Here is a 24,907-nt window from a genome sequence, read left to right on the forward strand (position 1 = left end):
TTATGTTCATTCAAATTTGCATTTAATTTCTATTTACATTCATTCAATCTGAAATCAAATACTTAATACAGTAAACTAAATACAAGATGAAAAGCAGAAAAGGTGTTACCCTCATAGCACTCCTAATAAGGCAGCTGAAGAATTTATTTACTCTGATAGATGCAAAGCCAACTTTGGATAAGAAAAAATAATAGTTTAAAGAGCAAACACAGATGAACCGATCTTTCAGGTGTTATTTCAGATAATCCACTGAGATAATATTTGTGCTGTAGTGGTGAATTAATCACACAAGGAAAGTTTTATGTCAATCAGCAAGAGACCACAGGTTATGGTATGACAATTTTATAACTGTCCAGCTTGCTACTGTCTACTCCTATGAAAAAAGGTATATGTTTAGACATTGATGTTATTATTTGAGAAATTAACCATTTTCAAAGTCTCTAATTCCATTCTTCATAAATTCAACATTTTGCATGGGAATAATCTTAGATCTAGCCCTTGTAAGCTAGGAACCATATGTCTGAGTTAACAAAAGAGTTAGGTCCTATATTAAATATAAAATCCAAGGCTCAGTATATTAACACTATTGAAGATGAATCTTGTTTATAATCATTTATTACTTAAAGAATGTTGAATTTATGGAGCATCATACATGCATTCTCCTCTACCCCACCCTCATTATCTTCTATCTCAAGAAAATAGTATGGAAAAATCCTTCTTGAAGGATTCAAATTAGTTAAGACCATAAAGGGGAAAAGAATATAATTTTCTAAAAAATCTGGTTCAAGTTCAATAATTAATACTTTACATTGTTAATCACAGCTGGTTTATAAATCCCAGTTTATTCTGTAATGCTACAAACCTTATAAAATCAAAATTAGTAAACTTCAGTTCTCAGTGATTAATTAAAAAACAGCATGTATATAAAATTAAAAAATATCCTGTAATAGCTGATTTTAAAGAAAATACGTGATGAAAGAAAAGCACTTAATCTCTTTTATACACTTACCTGGAAGAATCATAAAGAACCCTCTTAGAAACTCAAGACTAGTAATATTGACATTATATATTTTAAACTATGCTTGGATTTTTACAAATAAATATAGGGCAAGCCATATTGCATAGGTGTGTGCTTTCTGTCTGTGACACTAAAGTGGCACTTGACATGTTTTCACAGTCACAGCAGGGATAACCATTTATGAAACACAATTTCTCAATAAACCTGCCACAGCATAGGAAATTAACTTCCCTTCATGTTAACTTGGAAAGCTGTATTTGTGTGGATGATAGATGTGCAATTAATGCTTTTTATGCAGAAAAGTTGCAGTATTTGCCACTATTGCTAGCAGTATTAATTATGAAAATGGTTAACTATGGGGTGTTTATAGCCAGCCAATCACAGTGCAAATGTTAGTAGCAAATAGGACTGAGAAGGAATATTTTGGTGTAAAAATTTTGCTGGAATTTGGTCAGGCAGTCAACACAATTAGTAAATACATTTGAAAACAAGTATCAGTATCACAAGCCATTTACAGTCTGAAATAGAGCCTATACAAAAATCTGCACTTTAAATATAATTTCTGCCCTTATCATTATAGTAGCTACTAATTCATTAGCTAGAGTTATAAAGTTCTCGGTAGGCTCCTACAATAATGGGAAAAGGGGGTATTACAAGGAGTGATTAAAAAAAACGTTTTCTGTCCAAAGATGAACTGTTGCCGACTCTTTCATTTATTGCCACAATTGAAAAGATATATTTCCAATCATTTTTCATGGATTTGTTTTTGCTTAATGTCATAGGATTTCATCTCATCTCACTTGAATTCCCATTTAAATACGCAAAGCTTTGCTCTTTTCTGACTGAATTCAACATGCATAAAGAATTTTATGGCTTGGATCCTATGGCTCAAAAAAGTTTGGAGAACATAGCAAGCAGCATCTATTTAAAAAAAAAACTGTAGGGTTGCAAAATATTATAAATTGACTTTGCACACTCAGACTAGAGACATTATAAAAGACAAAAAGAGGTGATTAAGACTCAACTGCAACTGCATGATCATCTATTATACCAATATGCACTGAAATACATTTTTATAAAGCTCTGCAGATATTAAACCCTTTCACCAGCTAAAGTCATGGAAATGCTCTCTTTAAGGCAGGAAGTATTTAAGAAAGGTAAAGTTACTTTTATTTTTATTCTGTGTACTGGTAAATCACTTACGAAGATTTTGTTACAATTTCAAAAACATAATGTCTGTTAACATGTTTCCTAAATTAAGCCACTAAGTTTTCTTATTCACTGTGGAAGACATTCATCAAAAGGCCATCAAATATTTTTACAATCAAAAAATGTAGCCCCAGTATAGGAGAAAAGAACGTTTTTCCCTTTTAAAACTGTTGAGGAAAAAAAATGTAAGGAAGGTAGACAGCAAAAACAGTAAAAAGTAAAACTTAAAACCTTACCAATTTGCTGTAAAGAGTTTAGACATAGAGAGTGGACTACGGCAACACCCTCTTCCCCTGGGTCTCCCTATTTCCCTCGCTCTGCCGCCCTCAGTATGCATTTTATCCTGACTCTCTTCTGTCCTTCCTCAGCCACAGGCTGAACACATTTGGCGTCTTGAACCAAATACTGGCATAGGAAACAGGTGGCGATATTTTTCCAGTGCAATGCAGGCCCAGGACAAGGATGAAATGTAGGACATACAACTTATGCCCAGCCCAGGGCTTCCAGTTAAGCTTAGCACATAGCAGTACTGCAAATAGAAATGATTAAATAGATTTTTTTTTTCCCTAGTATTACAGACAGGTATTGCAGCTGGGTTACTCAAAATAAACCCCAGGTCCACCCCAATCCCTCAAACGAGCCACAGCTGTGGTTAACAATGATTCATTTGCATTTTTATTATTTCATCAAGAGAAGAAACAGAAGTTGTCTGGCTTTCTTCACACCAACCAATAATTTCGCATTTTAAAGTTTGGGCTGTTTTCCATGATGAGCTGAATCAAAAATCTATTTGAAAAATATATATTTATATAAAAAAAAGATTCAGGTTGTTTGCACGTAGAACATCAATTGATAAGTTTCTTTTGTCTTTGATTCCATGTTGCTGGAAAAAGTTTGACCAAGCTTGCATGCTAATTTGTCCTTGGTTGCAAGTATTACAGGCAATTTCATACTTTGCCTAATGAAAGGATAACCCTTCTTCGACACAATCAGAACTCAACAGTGATTCAAAAGCAACACCCTACCCTTAATACTGTCAGTTTTGCGCCATTAACATGAAAATCCTTGATAAGGTTGAGAAGATGTCGCTAGGAACCAATTAAGTGATGTGCCTAAGAGTTCTGCAATACTATTTTGCTTAAGTTTTGTTTTTGTTTTTTTTTTGCACCATTGATTGATTTTTAAAAATCCAGGTTTATTTTTCCCTCTGTCCAGAGTGTTCTGTGTAATGACACTGACTCTTTGAGACTGTCATGTCCAGCCTTATTGTTTCACCCTGCAGGAACTCATAAATCCTCTCCCACCTTTTTTGCCTTAAACTCTTTAAAAGCATCGCTGTCATAGATTCATACGCAGGTGCTCTGGCCGTTTGGAGATCATGGGGAAAGCTTGTTTTTTGTATGGCCCGGAGTTCGGCTGTCGTATGGGAAGCGGGGCTGAAGCTTCCCCACTCATCGTCACGTCCATCTGCTCTATCCCGCTGGTTTCCATTGGGTATTCCACAGGCGTCTGAGGGTTTGCTGTGCTGGCTGAAGCGCCTCTTCCCCAGAAATCCCCAGGAGAAAATTTGACTGGGCTTTAAGACAATGAAGAGCTATCATTCATTGGTCTGAGGATTATCTCAACAACAAAAAAATATTTCCTTTACATTTAGAGGAAATGGGGGTAATATGACATTTATTTTCATTTAATTTTATTTTTGGGTGGATTAGCACAAAGGCAAAAGTTGAGCCATCTCTCCCTAGACTAACTGCTAGTGTCCCAACTGGTCTCTTATCTTTACACTTGCCCTTGTAAAACTTTCAATGATACTTAAATAAAAAAAATTTACTCCCCTTCTTAAAACAGCTTCCCATTGCATTTAAAATAAAATACTTCTCCAAAGCTTTGCCCTATTCCTCACTCACCGCCCTTCAGGAACACAGACCTCCCTTTCATTTCCAAGAAAAGGCCAAATTTTTTCCTCCCTCAAGGCTTCTGTGAGAGCTGTTCTTATACCTGTAACACCCTTGCACTTCTATTTTTTGTATGGCTAGCTCCTACTCCCCATTCTTAGATGTTACCTCACCACAGAGGCCTTTCTCCGGACCACCATGAACATGAGCCCCCTTGTTATCCTTTGCTGTCTACCACCATACTCTCTTTTTTTTCATGCAGCACTTGGCACTACTCACAATTACATATTTCTTGTATTTCCTTTTTTGTTTATTGTGGCTCGTTCTCACTAAATTCTAAGCTTCCTCAGGACATGGGCAGTACCTGGGCTAATCATGTGCCCTGGCAGGCAGCGCAGCACAGCCCCTGGTACACAGTAGGAGCTGACCGACTGGGGAAAGAGGACAGCTGCCACCGCAGCGGCTACTTTAAGGAGGGAAGGTAAACTATATAGCTTATCATCACAGACTCATACAGGCTAGTCACTTACAACATGAGAAGGTACAGATGCTGTGCTTATATGTCAACCAAAGATAATATGATGCCAGATCTTTCATTTATGTAACTTGGCATAAATTTCTTAAGGCGTGCTCTTCTGTTTGTTTTTTTTTAAAGGTGAAAATAACAAAGTCTGAATACCTGACAGGTGTTCGTGGGCTGCCGATAAATCTTCGAGGTGATCGGATTTTTGGTTCAAAGGAAAACTTTTCTTTCACGCTTTCAAGCACAGATGGAGCCACATACGTAAAACCCTGAAAGACAGTAACGGTGGACTACAGAAGGTTGTTTGTCATACGCATCAAGCAAATATGGTTGTCTAGTGTCTCTAACACTCTAACACAATCATGCACACCCAAAATCACTAATCCGTATACTCTCCCATCTCCTCAATCTCTCTTCACACCTGTTAACTTCTGTCCAGACATTTCCTGAGGCACAGACCTTAAGAAAGCAGAATTTCTACTGAGCCCCATATGCCAGCAAACAAAATCCTACTTGACTGAAAGGAGTAGAACAAAACAGGTACATGTAGGCTCCACATAAACATGTTAAATACCAAGATAAATGCAAAGAAAGCTCTAGTGTTTCTAGCCATGCCACATCCCTATAAGCACCTAAGATTATCACCCCCAAAGCAGTTTCCCATTATTAGACCAAAGTAAAAATAGAATTCTCAGACTTGGCACGCGTGATTTTTCTGGTTTTACCCCAGTGACTGAATAGATTTAGATTTGGTACTCTTGATGAATAAGGGTCAGCACTGTGAACCTCCACTGTAATAGGAAATACACAGTTTTGTTAGCTTTAGTTCTTTCTTGGACCTTGCTATTAGATTCCCAACTATCATTTCTCTTGCTATCAATGTTCAATGCCCATCTTCCCATCTATTTATGAGTCTAGTCATCTATGAGTAGACATTATAAATTACAGTAAAAAGACTCAGTAACATTCTGGATGAAGTCCTAAAGAGCGAGGTGCAATTCTGTAGAGCATATGCTTTGTGACAGCCATGTGTGGGCTTCAGAGGACACTTCCCTACATGTTCTAGTGGGCAAAAGCTGTAACTACCAAGAGGAATAGGCTGTGCCTTAATCATCTTTGAATTTCCTTTAAAATTATGATAGGAACTTAAATATTTATTGAAAAAAAGTTTCTACAACCCCAATCTCCAGGTAAGTGGATTTAACTATTTTTTACTTTTTTAAAGAGAGCTGCTTTATGTACAGAATTTGGCTAAACCTAACAAATTAGTTGTTCTTTAGTTAGCCAATTTAATTAATTATGAAAAGCTCAACAATACTTTAACTGACAATGAAAACTTAATTATATAACTTTTACTACCACAACTCTGGATTTATTTTTAGCTGAGTAAGATGTTTCTAGACTGTTTTTTGTGCAGGGAAAAGTGTCAAACTAGTTGAAACTCTGCAACACCCAGTTGAGGAAAAGGTCATCGTATTAAATTAAAGGTATAAATTCCACATCATAATTGAAAATAAAGCAAGGCCACAATTAAAATGAATCATGCCTACTCCCCTAACTGAACAGAAGATATTTTGCTAAGGGGAAGACAAAGACTTTGTATAATGAAGACATAAATTTACCAATATGCATTCATCTTTCATCTCTTATGTCATTAAAAATACTGTAAGCTTATATTTTGCATATATATTCTCTCCTTATATCCCTATATGATGATGTTTATAGAATTATTTCTATTCAATGTTGTTTACTCAAAGCCATACTGTACTATGATGCTGTAAGAGTAATTTTGACCATACACAATTTTGCATTCCATGCTAACTTTAGAATTTACCCTTCCCCCAAATATACATTACTTTGTGTTATACTGTGAGCAGTACAAAAAAAGTTTTAGAATAAAGTTAGTGACAAATCCAGTAAACCTGGAGAGAAACAGGGAAAAAGAAACAACTTCCACATGATTTCTTTCCCCATATTCCATTCTCTCCAAAGGTCCAAAAAGAAATGACAGAGGATAATGACAAATGACAAAGGAAACAAAGGTTACAAAAAGTACATGTTTATGTGATACATAAATATAGTAATAAACATAAGCATATGTAATACTTAAGCAAAATAATAGGCAATGATGGTTATCAGATATAAATCTATCACTTTTGTGGACCAAAATCTAAAATCTTTGCTTTTCTATCTGAGGAGGCAAGGTCTAAATCAACACAGATACTTCACCAATGAAGATTAATTTATTAACTCTCACATACGAACCTATGCATTTTGATGTTAAGTAGTCACAATCAGCAGGTTAAAACCCCTCTAAAGTCCTGCGTTAAGGGTACCAAAAGTCTGCCTCAGGAAATAGTTACAGTGAACTCTTTTCTTACTGCTACAGTCGTGTGGCTTTCAGTTGAGATGCTGAGCCAAACATCACCTTAAGTCAGTGAGCGGCCTATCCAAAAAAGGAACCACACACTCTGAAGAACCACACACGCCTACTGTATTGCTAAAATACAACGCTGGGTAATGAGAATCAATTTCTAACATCAATAAGTTATTAAGGTGAGAACTTAAAAAAATAGCACCTCAGGTTGTCTACATGAAACTGCAAAGCGAGCAAACTGAATTTTCTTACTGAAAAGCACCCATTGTCATATGTAAATTTCCCACAGCTACATGGAAATTTTGTCACTTACCAGAAAGACCTGGTTGGCACTTTCACTGAGAGTTGAGTCATCCGGGCTGTCAACAGGTGTCTGACGTGTAAACTTTGAATCGAACTGACTCACATCCTCTTCGGATTGCTTTATAAAAAAATTATTAGAAAATGATGAATGGTCTATATTATACATACCAAATGCATTACATACATGAGAGAAGGCTGTAGATGGAGCTGTCTCACAGGGTCTGACTGCACTAACAGGACAGTCACAGCAGGCGCAGACTGAAGAATAAATGGAGGTGGAGACTATCAAAGGGCAAATTATATCCTCAAATTTTAAACATATATTAAATAGATTTTAGTACAGTTATCATTGCTATTAAAAATTTGAGTATGACTCTTCTGCAGTCACAAGGCTTCAGTGTTCCTAGTCCACTGGCTACATCCCTTTTTAGAGAGAATTTGCTCTGCTGGTTGCTGCGGGTTTGAAATGAACCTAATAACTACTGAAGCAGAGTTTTAAAAAAAAAATCTCACTTGAAAGATACTCTAGTTAAAGTTTCTTTCCATAGCTTATTTCATTCCTTTAAATTTCTTGAGGAGCAAAAGTAATAAGCTACTCTGCATGAGTGTATTTTATTGTGAAAGAATATTTTTGCCTAAATCACACGACCAGATCAGTTTCTTTAATCCTTTTCTCTGGTACACCAGAATATGTGGTTATGTCAAAAGACCTCAAGAACCAACATGCTTAAGCACACAGTGTCCAAAGATGGACAAAGCTGAACACCAACTTTAAAAAAATGCAATGGACTAAAACATAAATATGTTAAAAGGCATGAGTTCATAATTATACTAAATAAAAAATTACATGAGCCCTGGCTGCAGTGGCTCAGTGGACTGAGTATCAGCCTATGAACCAAAAGGTCACAGGTTCACTTCAGGGCACAAGCCTGGGTTGTAGGCCAGGTCCCTGGTTGGGGGCATGAGAGAGACAGCCAATGTATCTCTCACACATTGATGTTTCTCTCCCTCTTTCTCCCTCCCTTCCCATCTCTCTAAACATAAATAAATAAAATCTTAAAACAAATCTTTTTAAACAGTACATGATTCATTGGTCAATTTTGGAAGATGCTGGGAAACTATTTATTATTTTGAAAACTGAGAAAAAAACAAGCACATCTTGCCCCTCCTATAGGAACTGTACCTCAGGTAACCAAACAACTGATATAAAGTTTCTTCTTTTGGAAGAATTCCAGCTAATAAATAAAGAATGAATAGCAGTATTAGAGTGAGACAATTTTGCAAACCCCTAATGAAATCCTGGAACTAGGCCAGAGTTTCTCAACCTCAGCACTACTGACATTTTGGGCCTGATAATTCTTGTTGTAGGGGGCTATTCTGTGCATTATAGGGTATTCAGCAGCGTTTCTGGCTTCTGCCCCTGGGGACCAATAGCACTCCTTTCTCAAGTTGTGACAACTTGTTCAGGATATTGGTATACTGACCCTGGCTGAGTACACAATGACCAATGATCACTAAAAGAAATACAAATACACATTATATCTCCTGATCAAAATATACAACATCAAAAGTTTAATCTCAATCAGATCAAGCCTCTAAATCTAACCACCAGTTTTTAGAAATGCAGGGCACAGATGAACATGGGTCAATGACACTATGGTGTTAAAATCAGCAAAATCAAAACGTCAGGAACCCTGCAGGACAAACGGGCCAGTTTTTTCAGTAAGTCCTCAAGAGCAGAATTAAAAGAGGATGTCTATAGATGGAAAAAGACCTAACAGCCACAATAACAAAACTGTGCAGGCCTTGATGGAATCTTACTGAAACTAACTAACGGGAATAAAAAAAGAAACAACTAAGGGAACTGTCAGCTTTTTAATGGTGATGATAGCATGGTGGTTATGTTTATGTTTCAAAAAGGTCGTCTGACAATTTTTGAAGCTGGGCAGTTGGTACAAAGGTTAATTATCCTCTTTACAATTATATATGTTCAAATTTTAAAGCAAGTCACCTTGTGCTCCAAGGACCAAAATAATCATCATTATCCTCCCCTTCTATCTTCATCCCAAGAAATAGAAAATCTGAATTTTCTTAAATTCTGAGGTGGAAGAGAGACAAGAGCTAAGACCCTAACTCATTTACTCATAAACATATTGCTATGGTGTGAACTGCATGCCCCCAAGATTCATATGTTGAAGTTCTAACCCCCAGTAATTCAGACTGTGACCTTATTTGGGATAAGAGTCATTGCAGATGTAATTAGTTAAGAAGAAATCATACTAGAGTGGGGAGGATCCTAATTCAACATAACTGGTGTCCTTATAAAAAGGGGAAATTCGGACACAGACCTGCATACAAGGAGAGTGCCATGTGAACATGAAGACAGAGATCAGGTGATGAGCCTATCAACCAAGAAATGCCAAAGACTGCCAGCTAACTACCAGAAGTTAGGGGAAAAACATGGCACAGAATTCTCTCACAGCCCTCAAAAGGAACCAACTCTGCCAGTACCTCGATCTCAGATCTCTAGCCTCCAGGGCTGTGACAATAGTAGTATCTGCAGGTTAAGCCAGCGGTACCCTGTTGCTGCAATCCTGAGAAAATACATATGCTATATTTTGAAGAAAAAAATTCCCAGGAAAATCAAATTTATAATAGGACTGAATTAAGCAAAAGCAAAAAACAAACCAAAAAAAAGCCCCAAGTACTTGAAATATTTAATTGCCTTAGGCAAACAACTTAAAAATAGTTAATAGTCATCAATTGCCATTGGCAGGAGTTCTTTTAATTGATTGACTGATTTTAGAGAGAAAAGAGAAGGGGGAAAGTGAGAGAAAAACACTGATTTGTTGTTCCACTTGTTTATGCATTCACTGGTTGATTCTTGTACAAGGGGGATCCCCCCAAAAATCAGAATTTATTTATAAAAAATTGTGTATTTATTCTTACATGTTTAAACTTTAGTCAGCTTCAAAGTACTCTCTATTTGATGGAATACACCTATCAAGACCTTTTTTCTACTGCTCAAAAGTTTTTGAATTCGTTGATTTCAACGACTGTTAGTGCTTCTGCTGCTTCTTGTTTCACCTCTTCCTCATCAGCAAAACATTTCCCTTTAAAGACTTTTTTTCAACCAGGGAAACAAAAAGTAGTCATTCAGGGTGAGATTGAGTGAATAGGGAGGGTGGGACATGGGACTCATGCTGTTTATTGGTCAAAAAATGCTGAACACTCCAGCCGCAGGGTGGGCAGGTGCACCTGTAAATTACCCATCATGAAATGGACAAACACACTGAAAGAGTCTTAAAAAAAAATTCACTGAAGCTAAAAGCAGCCTCTCACAACAACGCCCCTGGCACACTGATACAGATGGGTTCCTAGAATACTCACCCAGCAAGGGGAGCCTGTACTTCAAGGGGCCTGCCCTGCAGGAGGTAATTCTGGTTTTTACTGGCCCCCCGCCACCCCCGCCTATGTTCCCTGACTGGGGATTGAACCTGCAACCCTGGCATATCAGGATGATGCTCTAATCAACTGAGCTACCCCATGTGAGCAAGAATTCTTGAAAAGACTACAAAATAGAGATTCTGAAGAGAAGAGAGGATAGACCAAAGTTTATTAAACTGTTAATAAATGTTTCTGACTGCCCTGAGATTTCTCTTTCTAAAAAAGTACCAAGACCCTCAAATCATATGCTTTCCTGTATACATACCAACAGAGGTTTAAAGGGGGGCTCCACCTTCCGAGCCAACAATTCTTCCCAGTTAATATGTCTGAAGAATGGATGAGCCTAGGAAAAAAAACGAGCAGAAAGAACAGTGAAGGGGAATAGACTTCACAGGGTTGACAACTGCCTGCCTGAAGTCACCAATACAAAATGAGCTATAGTTATAAGCAACTACATACAACCTTTGCAAATACATAAAATCAGCATTATCTTCCCCTCAAACCACCAAGCACGCCAATCCCTACTTGAACTTCTCCAGCATCCCCAGGACCAGCTCCGAGACGAGAAGCAGCATTTCTTTTCAGCAGCTTTAGGAAGAAAGAAAACCACTGATGAACTTTCCTTAGCCAAACTGAGTTTCTTTATAGAATTTGCCTGTCTATTTTGCCTTGGGAAAATAGGATTTATTAATTACTATTAAATATTATTTGGAAATAAAAAGAAAATGAAATCTTTAAACAAATTTGTACTTTCCCTACAAAAACTGTAGGCTTTTTCATACAATATCCATGCATGATTCTTTATTCAAAATGTATATTGAATTCTATTTAAATCCTAGTAGTTGAGGCTTATGTTTTCAGTGCCTATTTAAGAACCTACCTTTTTAAGCAGATCTCTGGCTTCTTGTGTGAGGTAGGGAGGCAAATTGAGTTTACATTTGAGGATTTTGTCAATCGTTTTCTTTCTATTCTCCCCAGTGAACGGGGGCTAAGAGTAGAAGAGAGTGAGAAAAATTAGCATATCAAATTTAAGTAACAGAATTATCCATTTCCTGAATTAGTCAATGATACAGAGAGATCAGAAATGTGTGCTGTGATATGGGGACTGCAAAAGACCTGTAGTTTTTAAACGAGACAGAGGAAATAGCAATGTCCTGGGAGGAACTGAGTTTCCACCATTAACTTTGTGTGATAATCAGTGATCTATGTGGTTTTATGCTTCATTTTCTCCATTTATAAAATAAGGGCAGTATCTATTTTATATCTATTTCAAAGGACTGCCATGACAAAGATAATTTAAATGAAGATGTTTTTGAAAGTATAAGGGCCCATATTACTTACTAGAAAAGCATTTTTAGTGCTACATTTTTAAAAATAACTCCATTGGTAATATTTTCAAGAAGCACAGGAAAGGTCTCTTGCTACAAAGACTGAGCAACTACTCAGCACAGACCATACATAATACGTGTAGCTTTTAACTGTGCACCTACTGCTCCAGTCAGCATGTCATACATTAGTGCTCCCAAACTCCACCAATCCACAGCGCGATTGTGGCCACTTCGCATCAAGATTTCAGGGGCCCTACAATGAGAAAAACAATATGCCTAAAAAATTCACCCATTTGCATATCATCTGAGTAAGAATTTTAAATACAAAATATGAAGCCAAATAATGCTACAGAAAATTTAGCACATTATTACTTAAACCAGATAAAAGATAGCTATTACCCCCAAACCAGTTATATTTCTTTCAACATGCAGCTCACATGTATTCTATTGTTCCACAAAATGTGTGTGTGACTGTTCCATCATGAATAGATTCTTTGCATAGTCCAAAGTCTGTTAGTTTCACATGACCTACAATGAAAGGTTATAGCATGGTTATTCTGAGAATTCTAAGTATATGCAGTGTCTGAATATATCATACAAAATAACAATCTATCCTTCCACGTAACTCTTTTCTGCTTTACTTTTTTTTTTTTTTTTTCAAGATGTCAAGAACCTGTGAGGTGCCAACCATAAAATGAGAATGTTAATTAACTCTTTAAGACTAGGGCAGAATCATCTTTTGCCAATGATATTATCTATCTAGAAAAAGGAAAATAAAGATAAAGAGTGAAACAGTTTGTCTAAGGCTCCTGCTTTACCTATACCTAGAATCCTCTACCATCCTGAGAAAGTAATTCCCAGGAAAACTTGATTAAGTCTGGTTTGAATGCACAGACCCTAATAAAGATATTCTACATCTTTTAAACAAAGGTGTGACACCATACTTCAAATATACAGTTTTTATCACAGTGAACTGTGACTTGACAGTTCTTAAAATGGTCTCAGAAAGTCACTATAACAAGTTGGCTCATTCTGCCAGTACGCTACCAGTTCATAAACAGAAATGAAATTGCTACATGGCATGGGACCATCATCTCAGATTCAGAAACTGATAAATTTACCACCGTACACAAAGAACATTTCAAGTTCAGCTTTACTCAACTGTCATTAGATATTCAGTGGATCAACAACCCCAAGGATCCTACTATTCCAGGTTTATTTCAGAAAAAAGGAAAGGCAATGGCCTACTTATTCAAATGTAAATATGTACTTCAATCTGACACAGAAGAAATACAACCTCTATTTTCACAGAACAAGTTGACACACCCAAGCTTATCAATCAAACAAGTTAACTAATCACTTCCCTATTTATATCCTTTGCCTTATAAATTCTGAATCAGTATCCATGTTTGGGGGATGGGTGAAGAACTGGGAGGGGGGTAATATACATATTCCCATGATGTACTTGGTTAAACATAGTATTTCTCCTTTAAAAAAAAAATGAAAAGGGGAGAGAATAAAGCACAGTTTGAAACATTTATACATACAGGCATTAGTTGTCCACACACCATTTTTTGCCCAAGAATTTAAAACTGTTAACTACCTTGTGCATCATTTTGTAGACATCTAAGGATCAGCAGCTGCTACCAGCCCCCCAGATACCCTGGTTAGCTGGTTGCTCCTTTGAAGTGTGAGTGAACTGCCAAGTCAACCCAGCCCAGATTAGATTACTCTCATACGAACTGAACTGTTGGTAGCAGGATGCGATTAAAATCAAAGCCCACTTTGCTGGACCTATAGCTGTACAGAATATTAATGTCTGATTTTTACATTCGTGGTCACAAATGTACAGCAAAAATAAACTCATGCCTACTAAACATTTTATTTCCAAAGTCACATAATTATTTTGGTTCAATTCTAAGCCTGTCCTTTTTTATAGAATAAAAATGATCATAAACAGTATTGCTTCTTATAATTATCTATTTTCATCATTAAAGAAAACTCATTATGTAAAGTTAAGACTCACTTTCCAATTTAAGGAATAAACCAAAATTTGTGTTTGGACTGGCTTTGGCTCCCCACATTTTATGTAAGGATTTCTAAAAAGTGAAAAGCTAAAAAGTTAAATTTAAAAAGGCAGTTGAGGGGCCAGTTATCCTCAACTCCCTTTAACGATAAATTCCATAAATAAATACCATAAATCAAACATAAATACCTAATATTTAAATCTCAAAAAGTATAATGATGCCATAAATTCTGATGGAGAAATGTATACAGTAATAGACACATGACTATGGGACTTGGAAAATGGCCATGACCTGTGTGGGAGGTTCTAGGGTGATTATTCACTACAGAATTGTTTACAGTATATCTCCACCTTGGTGATTAAGCATGATATTCTCCGGCTTCAGGTCTCTGTAGATGATCCCCTTTTGATGTAAATGCCCCAAAGCCATGGAGATTTCTGCCAAGTAAAAGCTGGAAACAAAAGTGATTTAATAAAATTAAAAAGAGTAATAGACTCAAAGCAGTTTATGTATGGAGCAAAATACCTTGGAAGAAACAGACATGCACCGAAGACCAAATTAGTGGTGGGGGGCAGTGGGGGAAATACTGAGGAAGAGATGGCATAGGATGCTGCCGAAAGGCATGGAGACATATTTCACTCATTTAGTGAAACTATAAATGTTTTATTTCATCATCAGAACATATTGCTAAAATTGCAAAGAAGTCCAGAATATGCCAAACTGTTATTGGTCATGTTTTGTTCTGTCTGTGTAGGAACTAGGCCACTAGTCGTCCAGATCAAAGCAAATTTTTCCCACCCACCCCCAATTTAAAATCCCATAGGAAATAAGAATTTTATTATTCTCAAAGAGCAAACCTTAGTTGCTGAGGATATCTCATTACCTGACCCTTAGAACCCCACTCATCCCTTACTTAATACAGCTGCACATTTATACACAGTACATGCCCACAGTATCTGCCCTCCCTCTTGCCAGACAGCCCACAACTATAAACTGTGTGACACTCAAATTTATCTACCTCAAAAGAATAAAGGGCTGAGTCAACCCTGTCTGGATTCGAAAAGCACAAGGCACTGCAATACTGGCTGCATAACAATGTTGCAATCCTGCAGATTACTCCAGGATGGAGAGGGTGTGTCCTAGAGGACTGAGGCAGTTTCACAGCCAGCACGACCACAAACAGCCTCCAACATGGCTCAGAGAGCCTCCTCCAAAAAAGGGCACTTCATCCCTAAGGCTCTTAAATGCAGCTTCTGTGTTAGAAAAGGCCTGAAATTAAACAATGGAATGCAGTTTGGTAATTAAGGTAGAAAAAACATTTAAGTGTTTTCTATTCAATTAATGTGTAGGATAAACTGATTTATTGTTACCCAATACTATCACCTCACAAAAGGATGCGTATATTTTTAATCTGAAGCAGATGCCATCTTAAGAAATAGGAGGGTAGATCCCATCCTAGTCACAGAATCAATCCACAGATATGTGTAGGCTTATCACCTCCCTAAGACTGCACCTTGGGAACTGGAAAGTCTAAAAAAAACAAGATGATTGCTGATATTTTCCATTGTTCCACACATAAAGTTTCACTGGAAAATCACACTCACCCACAACCAAGGCAAGCAGCTTACCAATTCAAGGAAAGAAAGCCCCAGTGAGAATGGTTCTGTTAGGAAGTGGCGTGAAGAGCGTTCCACCCAAGGCCTGGAGGCAAAGGAATGATGTGACCTCCAATAGCTGCCCAGTTGCAAAGCTGCTTCTCCCCCTCTAAGTCCTGAGTGACTGACTGGCTCCAGAACAATTATCTGAATCATTTGGCTGCCCACAGTGGGAATAAGGCTTTGCTTGTAATTATATAAATCATTACCTGGATCCATGCAACCACAGAAATTTCACTTACCAGGCTGTGTCTTCCATAAATATTCCCTCTCTTTCTAACTGCATAAATAATTCTCCTCCTGTAAATAAACAGAAAAGACATTAGAAAATAAAACAATCTTTATTTCAACCCATTTCTAATGAGAAGGTCTGTGCTTTCCTTTTAACCATAATTAAAAGACATCAGCTCCTCAATAAAACAGATTCTAAAAATTATAGGTTTAACTAAGTCCTCAGGGTTCTATGTTTAGCAGTGTTCCCACTCTCATATGAAATATGTAAATATTGGAATTCTAGGTTTTATATCTATATACTTAAAAATATTTATAAGTTCCAGACCCAAGTTAAAAAGAAATCTTGATTAAAGCTTCCTTAATACTTTACCCATAAGTAGAAAAATGTTAGTATGTAATTAAAACCACCCTTGCAAATTAGTGAATACCCATAGTCTCATAACTCTTAGACTAGAATAAAATGGCAGCAACCTTGTAAAAAGCATGACATATTTTAAGTATCAAAATAAATGATAAGAGTTATATCCCATTGAATAATCTCAGAATCCATGAGCCCACAGTGGTATAAATCAATGAACAGATAGATAAATCTTAGATAAGTACATTTTTTAAACGGGAGAGATGGGAAAGCGCTTCATTACAGCTGAATGCCAAATAATAAATGAAGGAGGCATGATGGAATAAGAAAAATCACTTGGCAACCATCACAGTTAATTGTTTTAGGCAAGAATCAATGGATGCTAAAACCGTATGTGAAAAGCTTGATGAAAGATGAAATACTTAAGTAACTTCAAAATATCTCCTCATGCTACTTATTAATTACAAAGGGAAAACCTCACCAGGGTAAAAGCCAGCAGACAGGACCTTATACAAAGATATATATATATATATATATATATATATAGATATGTAGATATATAGATATATATAGATATATTAGGTATCTCCTGATCTGATACACAAAGAAGGAAACAATGTCACTTGGATGGTCCTCCCAAAAATGCATAACCTGAAACTAATCCTGAAACATCAGATAAGAACAAACTGATGCATTCTACAAAATAACTTGCCTGTATTCATCAAAAATATCAGTCATGAGTGACAAAGAAAGACTGAGGAACTGTTCCAGATTAAAGAAAACTAAGGAGATTATTGTATCAGTGTTAATGTCCGATTTTTAATAATTTTAGTATAGTTATATAAGATACTATCGTTGATTTTAGAAAATATACACTAAAGTATTTAGGGGTAAAGGGAAATCATGTCAGCAACACTCTCTTAAATAGTTCACAAAAAATTATTATATATGTATCCATGTGTGTATATACACATATATACACACATACATATATACATATACATAGAGAGAAAAAGAAAGACAAGGATGAAACAAAACAATTGTGGTAAATGATAACACTTGGGGAATCTAGGTGTAGGGTATGTGGGAACTGTTTGTACTATTCTTGCAACTTTCTGTGTAAATCTGAAATTATGTCAAAATTACGTTACAAGAAAAAAATGGAAAATGTCACAAAAAAGTTACTAAATTCTGCAGCTTTCTGTTCCATATTACATGCTATTAGGAAAGCTCTGTTTTTCAGAAAACTCAAGTGTGTTTGCTATGATCTAGAAATGACATGAGGAGCACAAGTCCCTAGGAGGTGGTAAGCTCTGGAGAAGGTGGATGACTTCTAATGTGAACTGCCTGATCTATCAGTAAGGCTATATTAAACCAAAACACTTTTGTTTTAAGATGCATTTCCAAAAATACTCAATATCTTAAAAAATACTGTGACTAAGTTTTCCACTTCAGTTTAGAAAGAAATACTTTAATGGTTTATTTGAATTCAAGTATCTTACCCAAATGCAGTCAATTTGATGGCTCTATGAAGTAGGTGTCTGTTATTTTATTAAATAACTGATTACAAAGGAAATAAGATAAAATTTTACAGATGAGAGAAAAAAACTTAACTTTTAAAATTTCCTCCATATTTGTCTGCAAAAAGAAATATCTGGTTACATCTGAATTCCTTATGTCAATGTATTTGTCAATTTTAAGAAATATTTGATCACATTGGGGAAAAAGCACTTTTCCATTGGAAACTAATGTTTTGACCCAGTTTCTGGAGCAAATGCAAATAATTACACCAAACTATGTGTACTGACCGCTGAGATACTCAAGGATGAGGTAGAGTTTTCCACCAGTCTGAAAGGCATAAATTAAATCCACAATGAAGGGATGCTTTACTTCCTCCAGAATATTCCGTTCTGCTTTTGTATGAGCTGTATCTTTAGCATTTCTTACTATCATTGCCTAAAGGAAAAGAGATGATCTATAAGAACAAAATAGTAGACATTTGATTCTATAGTAACTGGAAAATCTAATTTGTGCTATTCTTGCCAATATTAAACTATTAATCATAGTTACCACTAGAATATGAGAGAGGGATCAATGGAAGGCACTTTAATCTTATATATACCTGCACTGTTCGGATTTTTGGCAGTGAACATGTACAATAAATGAAAACCTAAAGATACTCTTTAAAAAATGTAAACAGATTAAGTTTATTCATATATTCATTAATTGTTGAATGTCTACTATGCTCTTGGCTCTGCAACAAGAAAGCAGAACTAACAGAAGGAGTCTGTAGCCCATAGGAGCCTCCAGTCCCAGGGAACAGAGATAAGTCAATGGAGGTAAGCATAAGGTGAACAGGGGAACTGCTTCTGACCTGGTGAGAAACCTCCCTTGAGGTGGTGGTACCTAAACTGTATCATAAAAAGTTACTAAGACAAAATGTGGAGGACATAAAAAAAGCATTACCAGTGCAAAAGAAGCTTGACAGGACAAGACATGTCTAGTGACTCCATAAGTAGTTCAGTATGGTTAGAAGTGGTTAGAAAAGAAATTAGGCAGAAGATGTGGTGGAGGCCAGGAGGAATTGAAGGCCTGGGCATCTAAGCAAAGGTGTTTGAATCATATTTTAGAGGCAGAGGAGCAATGTTGAGGAAGGGAAACACTTGGCTTTCAGGAAGACAGTGCTAGTAACGACGTGGAGTTCAAGGGAAGAAATGAAATGAGACCAGTTAGAAGGCGAGTACAGCAAATTAAGCAAGAAGTCAGACCTGTATCTAAGAAAATGAAGACTGAAAAAAAAGACAAGGTAAAGGCACACATTAGCATTTGCTGACTAACTGGATGTGAGGAGAAATGGTGATATCCTGGTTTCTGTTTAAATAATAGCATAGACAATGGTGTCACTTTATAACAGGTAATGAACATGAAGAAAAAAGTTTTGGGAAAAAAATGATGCATTGTTTTGGACATGTCAAGTCTAAATTCTAGGACTAAGTTCTGGTGCATCTCTAGTAACATGAAAAAGCATATACACAAGGTTATTAGTTGCAATATTATCTGTAAAAGTGAAACATTAGAAACTACCTAAATGCCCATGCATAAAACATTGGCTGAAAACCTATATGCTAGCTACATGATGTGTAAAAAAGCTATACGAAGAATGAGAAATGTCTCTATGAAAGCAAGGTGCAAAAGAGCATGTATGGCATGACAGTATACAAAGTATGGTACCTTTTTGTGTAAGAAAGGGGAAATAAGAGTATGTATATATGTCTCTGCTTATATCTGCAATTATAAAACCCAACTAAGATAAACCAAAACTAATGATGATAGAAAGGTAGGAAAGGAAATGAGATACACCTTCTGAGTGACACCTCAATGGTTTTCTCATTCATTTTTTTTCCAGCCTAAATCAAATATTACTATGATTATAAAATGGAGATTTTTTAATTCCTAACCATGTTAATGTTCTATACATTCCAAAAATAAAGCTAAATCAACAAGGATAGGGGAGGGGAATAAAACTGAATACAATAGAAGTACATATATTTTATATATTTATTGATTGATTTTAGAGAGATAGAAGAATGGGGAGAGAGAAAACAAAAACACTGACTTGTTGTTTCACTTACTTATGCATTCATTAGTTGATGCTTGCATGTGCTCTAACCCAGGATCAAACCTGCAGCCTTGCCATATTGGGACAATGTTCTAATCAACTTAGCTCCCTGGCCAAGGCTTGGAAATACATATATTTAATCGACTGTTACACTGAAAAGTTTACCACAGTTGACTAAAGATATTTAAGTAACTTTATACTACATACTCAATGACATATATGTAAGCATAGCATCACAAAATATTGCAAATAAATCTTTTTTCTTTTTTTTCCAATTACAGTTTACATTCATTTTTATTTTGTATTAGTTTCAGGTGCAGCATAGTGGTTAGACAATCATTTACTGTACAAAGTATTTCTAGTATCCACCTGGCACCATACAGAGTTATTACAGAAATATTGACTATATTTTCTATGCTATACTCAAGAAATCTTAAACCCCTCTTAGTAGGTTTGTAGCTGCCAGTAGTATTGGAATTCTCAAATTATTATGTGCACATTGTACAACTGAGCAAATGAGTAAATTTACTGACATTATCAGTCATTTCACTATGGTAAAGAGAGACAGATGTGAATATGGACTGAGGGAAGAACCCTACAAAACTGGACTGGAATCAGGGATGTGAAAATGAAACCATGATTTAAAACAAAAACCACCAACGTCACCCCAATAAATTTAATATAAAAATAAATAAATAAGGAAAAAAATAAAACAAAAACTTTCTAGCTCTGTCTGCTTCAAAAGCCAGAAACAATGACACTTGAGTAGCAAGGGGCATAGCTGGCACCCGTATGGTTTCTCTATAGAAAGAAATCAGGGTTCCTCGGAGAAATGACAGGTTGTGGGGCAGGGCAGGGAATGCGTGGGGCAAACCTGAAGCACTCTAACGTACCAAAAATAAGGAAGTCCTCAAGAATTGAAAGGGATATGTTAAAAGGACAGAGAAGTCATCTTTTTAAAAATTATTCTTAAACATTTTATTTATTATTTTTGTTTGGAGGCTCTAGCAGGGGGACACAGCTACTCATATACCCTTGACCAAAGACCGGCCCTCTCCTCCAGTTGGGAAGGTCGTCCTCTTTGACCGAGCGCACCGCTTCGGGACGGACGCACGTGGATCGGTGAGGGAGGAAGGGGACACCCACCTAGCCAGCCAGGTCAGCCGAATCAACCCTGGTAATCAATGGGGTGACAGATGTTGCAGCCAGATCGCCCTCACATCCTATTATTATTATTTTTTAGAAGTCATCTTAACAGAGCCCGCTTCAGCAAATTTGGGACAATTTGAGGACCAAAATGAGTAACAAAAGAAATAGGTAACACTAGGAAAATGTTCATACTGACTCTTAAAAAATTAAATTTAAAAAAGAAAGTATAAAAACCTCTTATCTACAGAATGATACTAATATAGAAAAAATAAAAAGAGAAGAGTCTCCATTTTATAAGCACCATAGTAATATTTAATTTGAACAAGAAACAATGAATGATAAAACCATTGGGTAAAAGATTATTAGGACAGAATACTCAATACAGTCTCTTCACAGACACTTATTAATTACAAAGGTGAAAAATATCTATCTATACAATGGAAAGTCTGGTGGACACAACCTAAAGCAAGTGATCGGGGGGCTTGCTGAATAGTGGGACAGAATGACATAATGTACTTCCTGAGCCTATGCACTGAGGACACAACACACCTGCAAAAAGTATTTAACCTAAATTTAAAACTTAAGTGTTTTCATGAGGAAATAATGAAACATCCAAATTAAGGAAAACTGTAAAACAACTGGGCTGGACTCTTCCGAAAGATGTCAATGTCATGAAAGACTCTCCCCACCCCAAAAAAAGGGAGATCCAGAGTAAGGGAAACTAAACAGACAGGACAACTAAATGTAATGTATGATCCTTGATTAAATCCTGAACAGTAGCCCTGGCTGGTGTGGCTCAGCGGACTGAGTGCTGGTTTGCGAAACAAAGGGTCACTGGTTCGATTCCCAGTCAGGGCACATGGCTGGGTTGCAGGCCAGGTGCCCAGTAGAGGGCACACAGGAGGCAACCACACACTGATGTTTCTCTCCCTCTCTCCCTCCCTACCTCCCTCTCTAAAAATAAATAAAAAAATAAAAATGAAAAAACATCCTGAACAGTAAAAACAAACATAACGGCTTTCTATTATTGACACAATGAGGAAGTTTGAGTATGGACAATGTATTTCAAAATTCGCGAGCAGTATTATATTTCAATGTTAAATTTCCCAAGTGTGACAATTATACTGTGGTTATGAAAATGTCCTCAGCTCTGGCCAGTGATTGGAGTGTCGTCCCATAAACCGAAAGATCAAGGGTCTGATTCCCCATCAGGGCACATGCCTAGGTTGCAGGTTCAGCCACCAATAGGGGTGCATGTGAGAGGTAACTGATCAATGTTTCTCTCCCTCTCTATCTCCTTCCCTCCCACTCTCTATAAAAAATCCATAAGCATGCTCTCAGGTGAGGATATTTAAAAAATAAGAAAGAAAATGCCCTTATTCTTAAGAGATACATACAGAAATACATACATATAGAGATAAAAAAAAATTCTGGGCTAAGTGCCACTATATCTACAACAAAAAAAAAGAAATAAAAAATTTTAATAGGCCCTAGCTGGCTAGCTCAGTTGGTTAGAGTATCATCCTGATAAGCCAAGGATGTAATTAGATCCCTGGTCAAGGTACATACAGGAAACAACCAATGAATGCATAAATTAAGTGGGGGGGGGGGGGAAATCAATGTTTCTCTCACTCTCTCTAAAACCAATGTAAAAATTTTTAATATACATATACAGAGAGAGGAGATGACGAGAGGGAGGGGCAGACAAAGAAAATACGGCAAACAATGGGGATCACTGTTCTATTCTTGCAACTCTTTGGAAAGCTTTAAAAATTTCAAAGATATATTTGAACTGTTCAGGAGGTTTGAATTTTTTAAATAAGTAATTCTGAGAGAGTCAAGAGGTGAGCGACAAAGAAATAAGATAAAAAATTTGTAAAGTCAAGGAAGTAGTGTTTAAAAATGCTGCAATCAAATAGCTTCAATGCAGTAGAGAGGTGAAATAAAGATGAATTATGTAAAGGTCATTGGATTCAGCAATTAGGAGATCGGTGGTGACCTAGGGGACAAGAGTTTCATTGCACTAGGAATCATTAAGTAAAAATATGGTGAGTGAAAAAAGAATAAAACATGACTTCTCAAGAAATTCAGCTGTGAAAGACAAAGAGGAAGAAAGTTACAAGGAGATCTGGAGTGAAGGAAGGATTTGTTTGGCTAAATATGGCAAGGACATGAATATATATAAATAAGAGAGAAAGGAGTGGCAGAGAAAAGACACTGAAGAGGAAGAAAGGGATGGGATCCAAGACATAAAGAGAGGGTTTTGCTTTGGAAAGAAGGAGGAATCTATCTCCCACTAAGATGGAGAGAAAGAAGTAGAGATAGATGAAAATGCAGATTAATGTGGTACTAAGGGTAGAGTTCAGAGCAGAAAGTCAAAGGGAGTCATACCTGACAGCCTCAAGCACAAAGAGAAGCAGCCTGCTAAAAAGAAGTCAAGGCGGGGATAGTCAAGGCTCCAACAGTTACAGAGAATGGAAGGAGTTGTTTAGGGATATGCAGAAAAATGTTTGGTGAGTACTGAGGGTCCAAATGAATTGGGGATTGTGAATTGGACCCAGCAGCAATCTGTAAGTTCGTCTGATTTCGGCCGGTAATGCACAGTAGCTAAGACACAAGAATAAATGAGCATAGATAACTAAATTGATTAAGATTAAACTTTCTTGAACAGAAGGTCAACGGAGCTAACAAGTGACTAAAGTGGATCATGTTGATTAGCCTAGATTCAGAATGAAGTGAATTAAACAATGTCACCCCTCATAAATTCAATAAAAACTAAAAATTTTTAAAAAATAGCTAATTCATTAAAAAAGAAAAAGAATAAAATGAAATAAGAAAGAGGTTAAGAACTTGATTAAAAAAGCCAGAAAGGTAAAAAATCTAAAGAGCTTAGAGCCAAAGCCCAGGTATTACAGGAATAAAGAAGTTAAAAAATTGTTTTTCTATTTCAGCCAAATATTTCAGAGGTGGAGGATACAACAATGGGGGCTGGTGAAGTGGAATGGAGGTGAAAACTAATAGAAATGAGATCATTTAAGAATTAAAAGGCTAGGCTACTGATTACTTATTTAATATAAGGACAGTGAATACACTCAGGATGACAAGAGCTGGGAGTGGGGGAAAAAGACTGATAAAAGGTGAGAGTGCTATACGCCTAAACCTCAAAGTAGTATGGGTTTTGACCGCAGGGTAGAAAAATGAGCTTAAGAACAAGTTTGGCCCTGACCAGGTAGCTCAGTTGGTTAGAGAGCCATCCTGATGTGCCAAGGTTGTGGGTTCGATCTCTGGTCAGGGCACATACAACAACCAACCAATGAATGCATAAATAAGTGGAACAACAAATTGATGTTTCTCTCTCCTTTCCTCTCTCTCTAAAATCAATTAAAAAAAATTTTTTAAAGAATAAGCTAATCGGTACTTCCCTTGAATTATACAGTTAAGCAGAGTAAGAGGCAGAGTCTGTACTTGTTTCAAATGCTAAATCTTAGTACCTAGCGTAATGCCTGGCACATTGCAGGTTCTCAACTGGTTCAATAAAAGAAGGAATGGAAGAATTATGACCCATCTGTGAGTCACTAGCCTTTGATCAAAGGTTCTAAAATTTACAGTGCAGGCCAAACCAATGCTATAGGCAATAAAAGTTCACTTCCAGAGTACTTTTTTTTTTTTTTTTTTTTTTTTAAACAACAGTAGGGTAGAGAGATAGTTGTTGGAAACCGTCTTTTCCTCAACATTTCACCATGAGCAAATACTCAAATGGGACCA

At 36.5% G+C, this 24,907-nt stretch overlaps 1 protein-coding gene across 3 annotated transcripts in view; it reads right to left on the minus strand.

Moving 5' to 3' along the window:
• RPS6KB1 (ribosomal protein S6 kinase B1) overlaps window positions 1-24,907 on the minus strand; it is a 41,342-nt gene continuing 16,435 nt past the window's right edge. For 2 of the 3 annotated variants that reach the window (XM_054574860.1, XM_054574861.1), the window contains exons 5-15: window positions 18,183-18,330; window positions 16,025-16,082; window positions 14,478-14,578; window positions 12,538-12,628; window positions 12,263-12,353; window positions 11,653-11,760; window positions 11,298-11,360; window positions 11,038-11,115; window positions 7,336-7,443; window positions 4,802-4,914; window positions 1-3,803 (exon numbers count right to left, since the gene is read on the minus strand). In XM_054574860.1, the coding sequence (XP_054430835.1) occupies window positions 3,566-3,803; window positions 4,802-4,914; window positions 7,336-7,443; window positions 11,038-11,115; window positions 11,298-11,360; window positions 11,653-11,760; window positions 12,263-12,353; window positions 12,538-12,628; window positions 14,478-14,578; window positions 16,025-16,082; window positions 18,183-18,330 (1,197 nt within the window). In that variant the 3' untranslated portion in view covers window positions 1-3,565. Of the gene's footprint in view, window positions 3,804-4,801; window positions 4,915-7,335; window positions 7,444-11,037; window positions 11,116-11,297; window positions 11,361-11,652; window positions 11,761-12,262; window positions 12,354-12,537; window positions 12,629-14,477; window positions 14,579-15,022; window positions 15,397-16,024; window positions 16,083-18,182; window positions 18,331-24,907 lie in introns of those variants that run through there. The other variant, XM_054574863.1, reaches the window with a different exon arrangement.

Source organism: Pteronotus mesoamericanus, unplaced genomic scaffold (genome assembly GCF_021234165.1).
Source record: "Pteronotus mesoamericanus isolate MK-2021 breed Mesoamerican mustached bat unplaced genomic scaffold, CSHL_Meso_final contig_269, whole genome shotgun sequence".
Classification (NCBI taxonomy): Eukaryota; Metazoa; Chordata; class Mammalia; order Chiroptera; family Mormoopidae; genus Pteronotus; species Pteronotus mesoamericanus.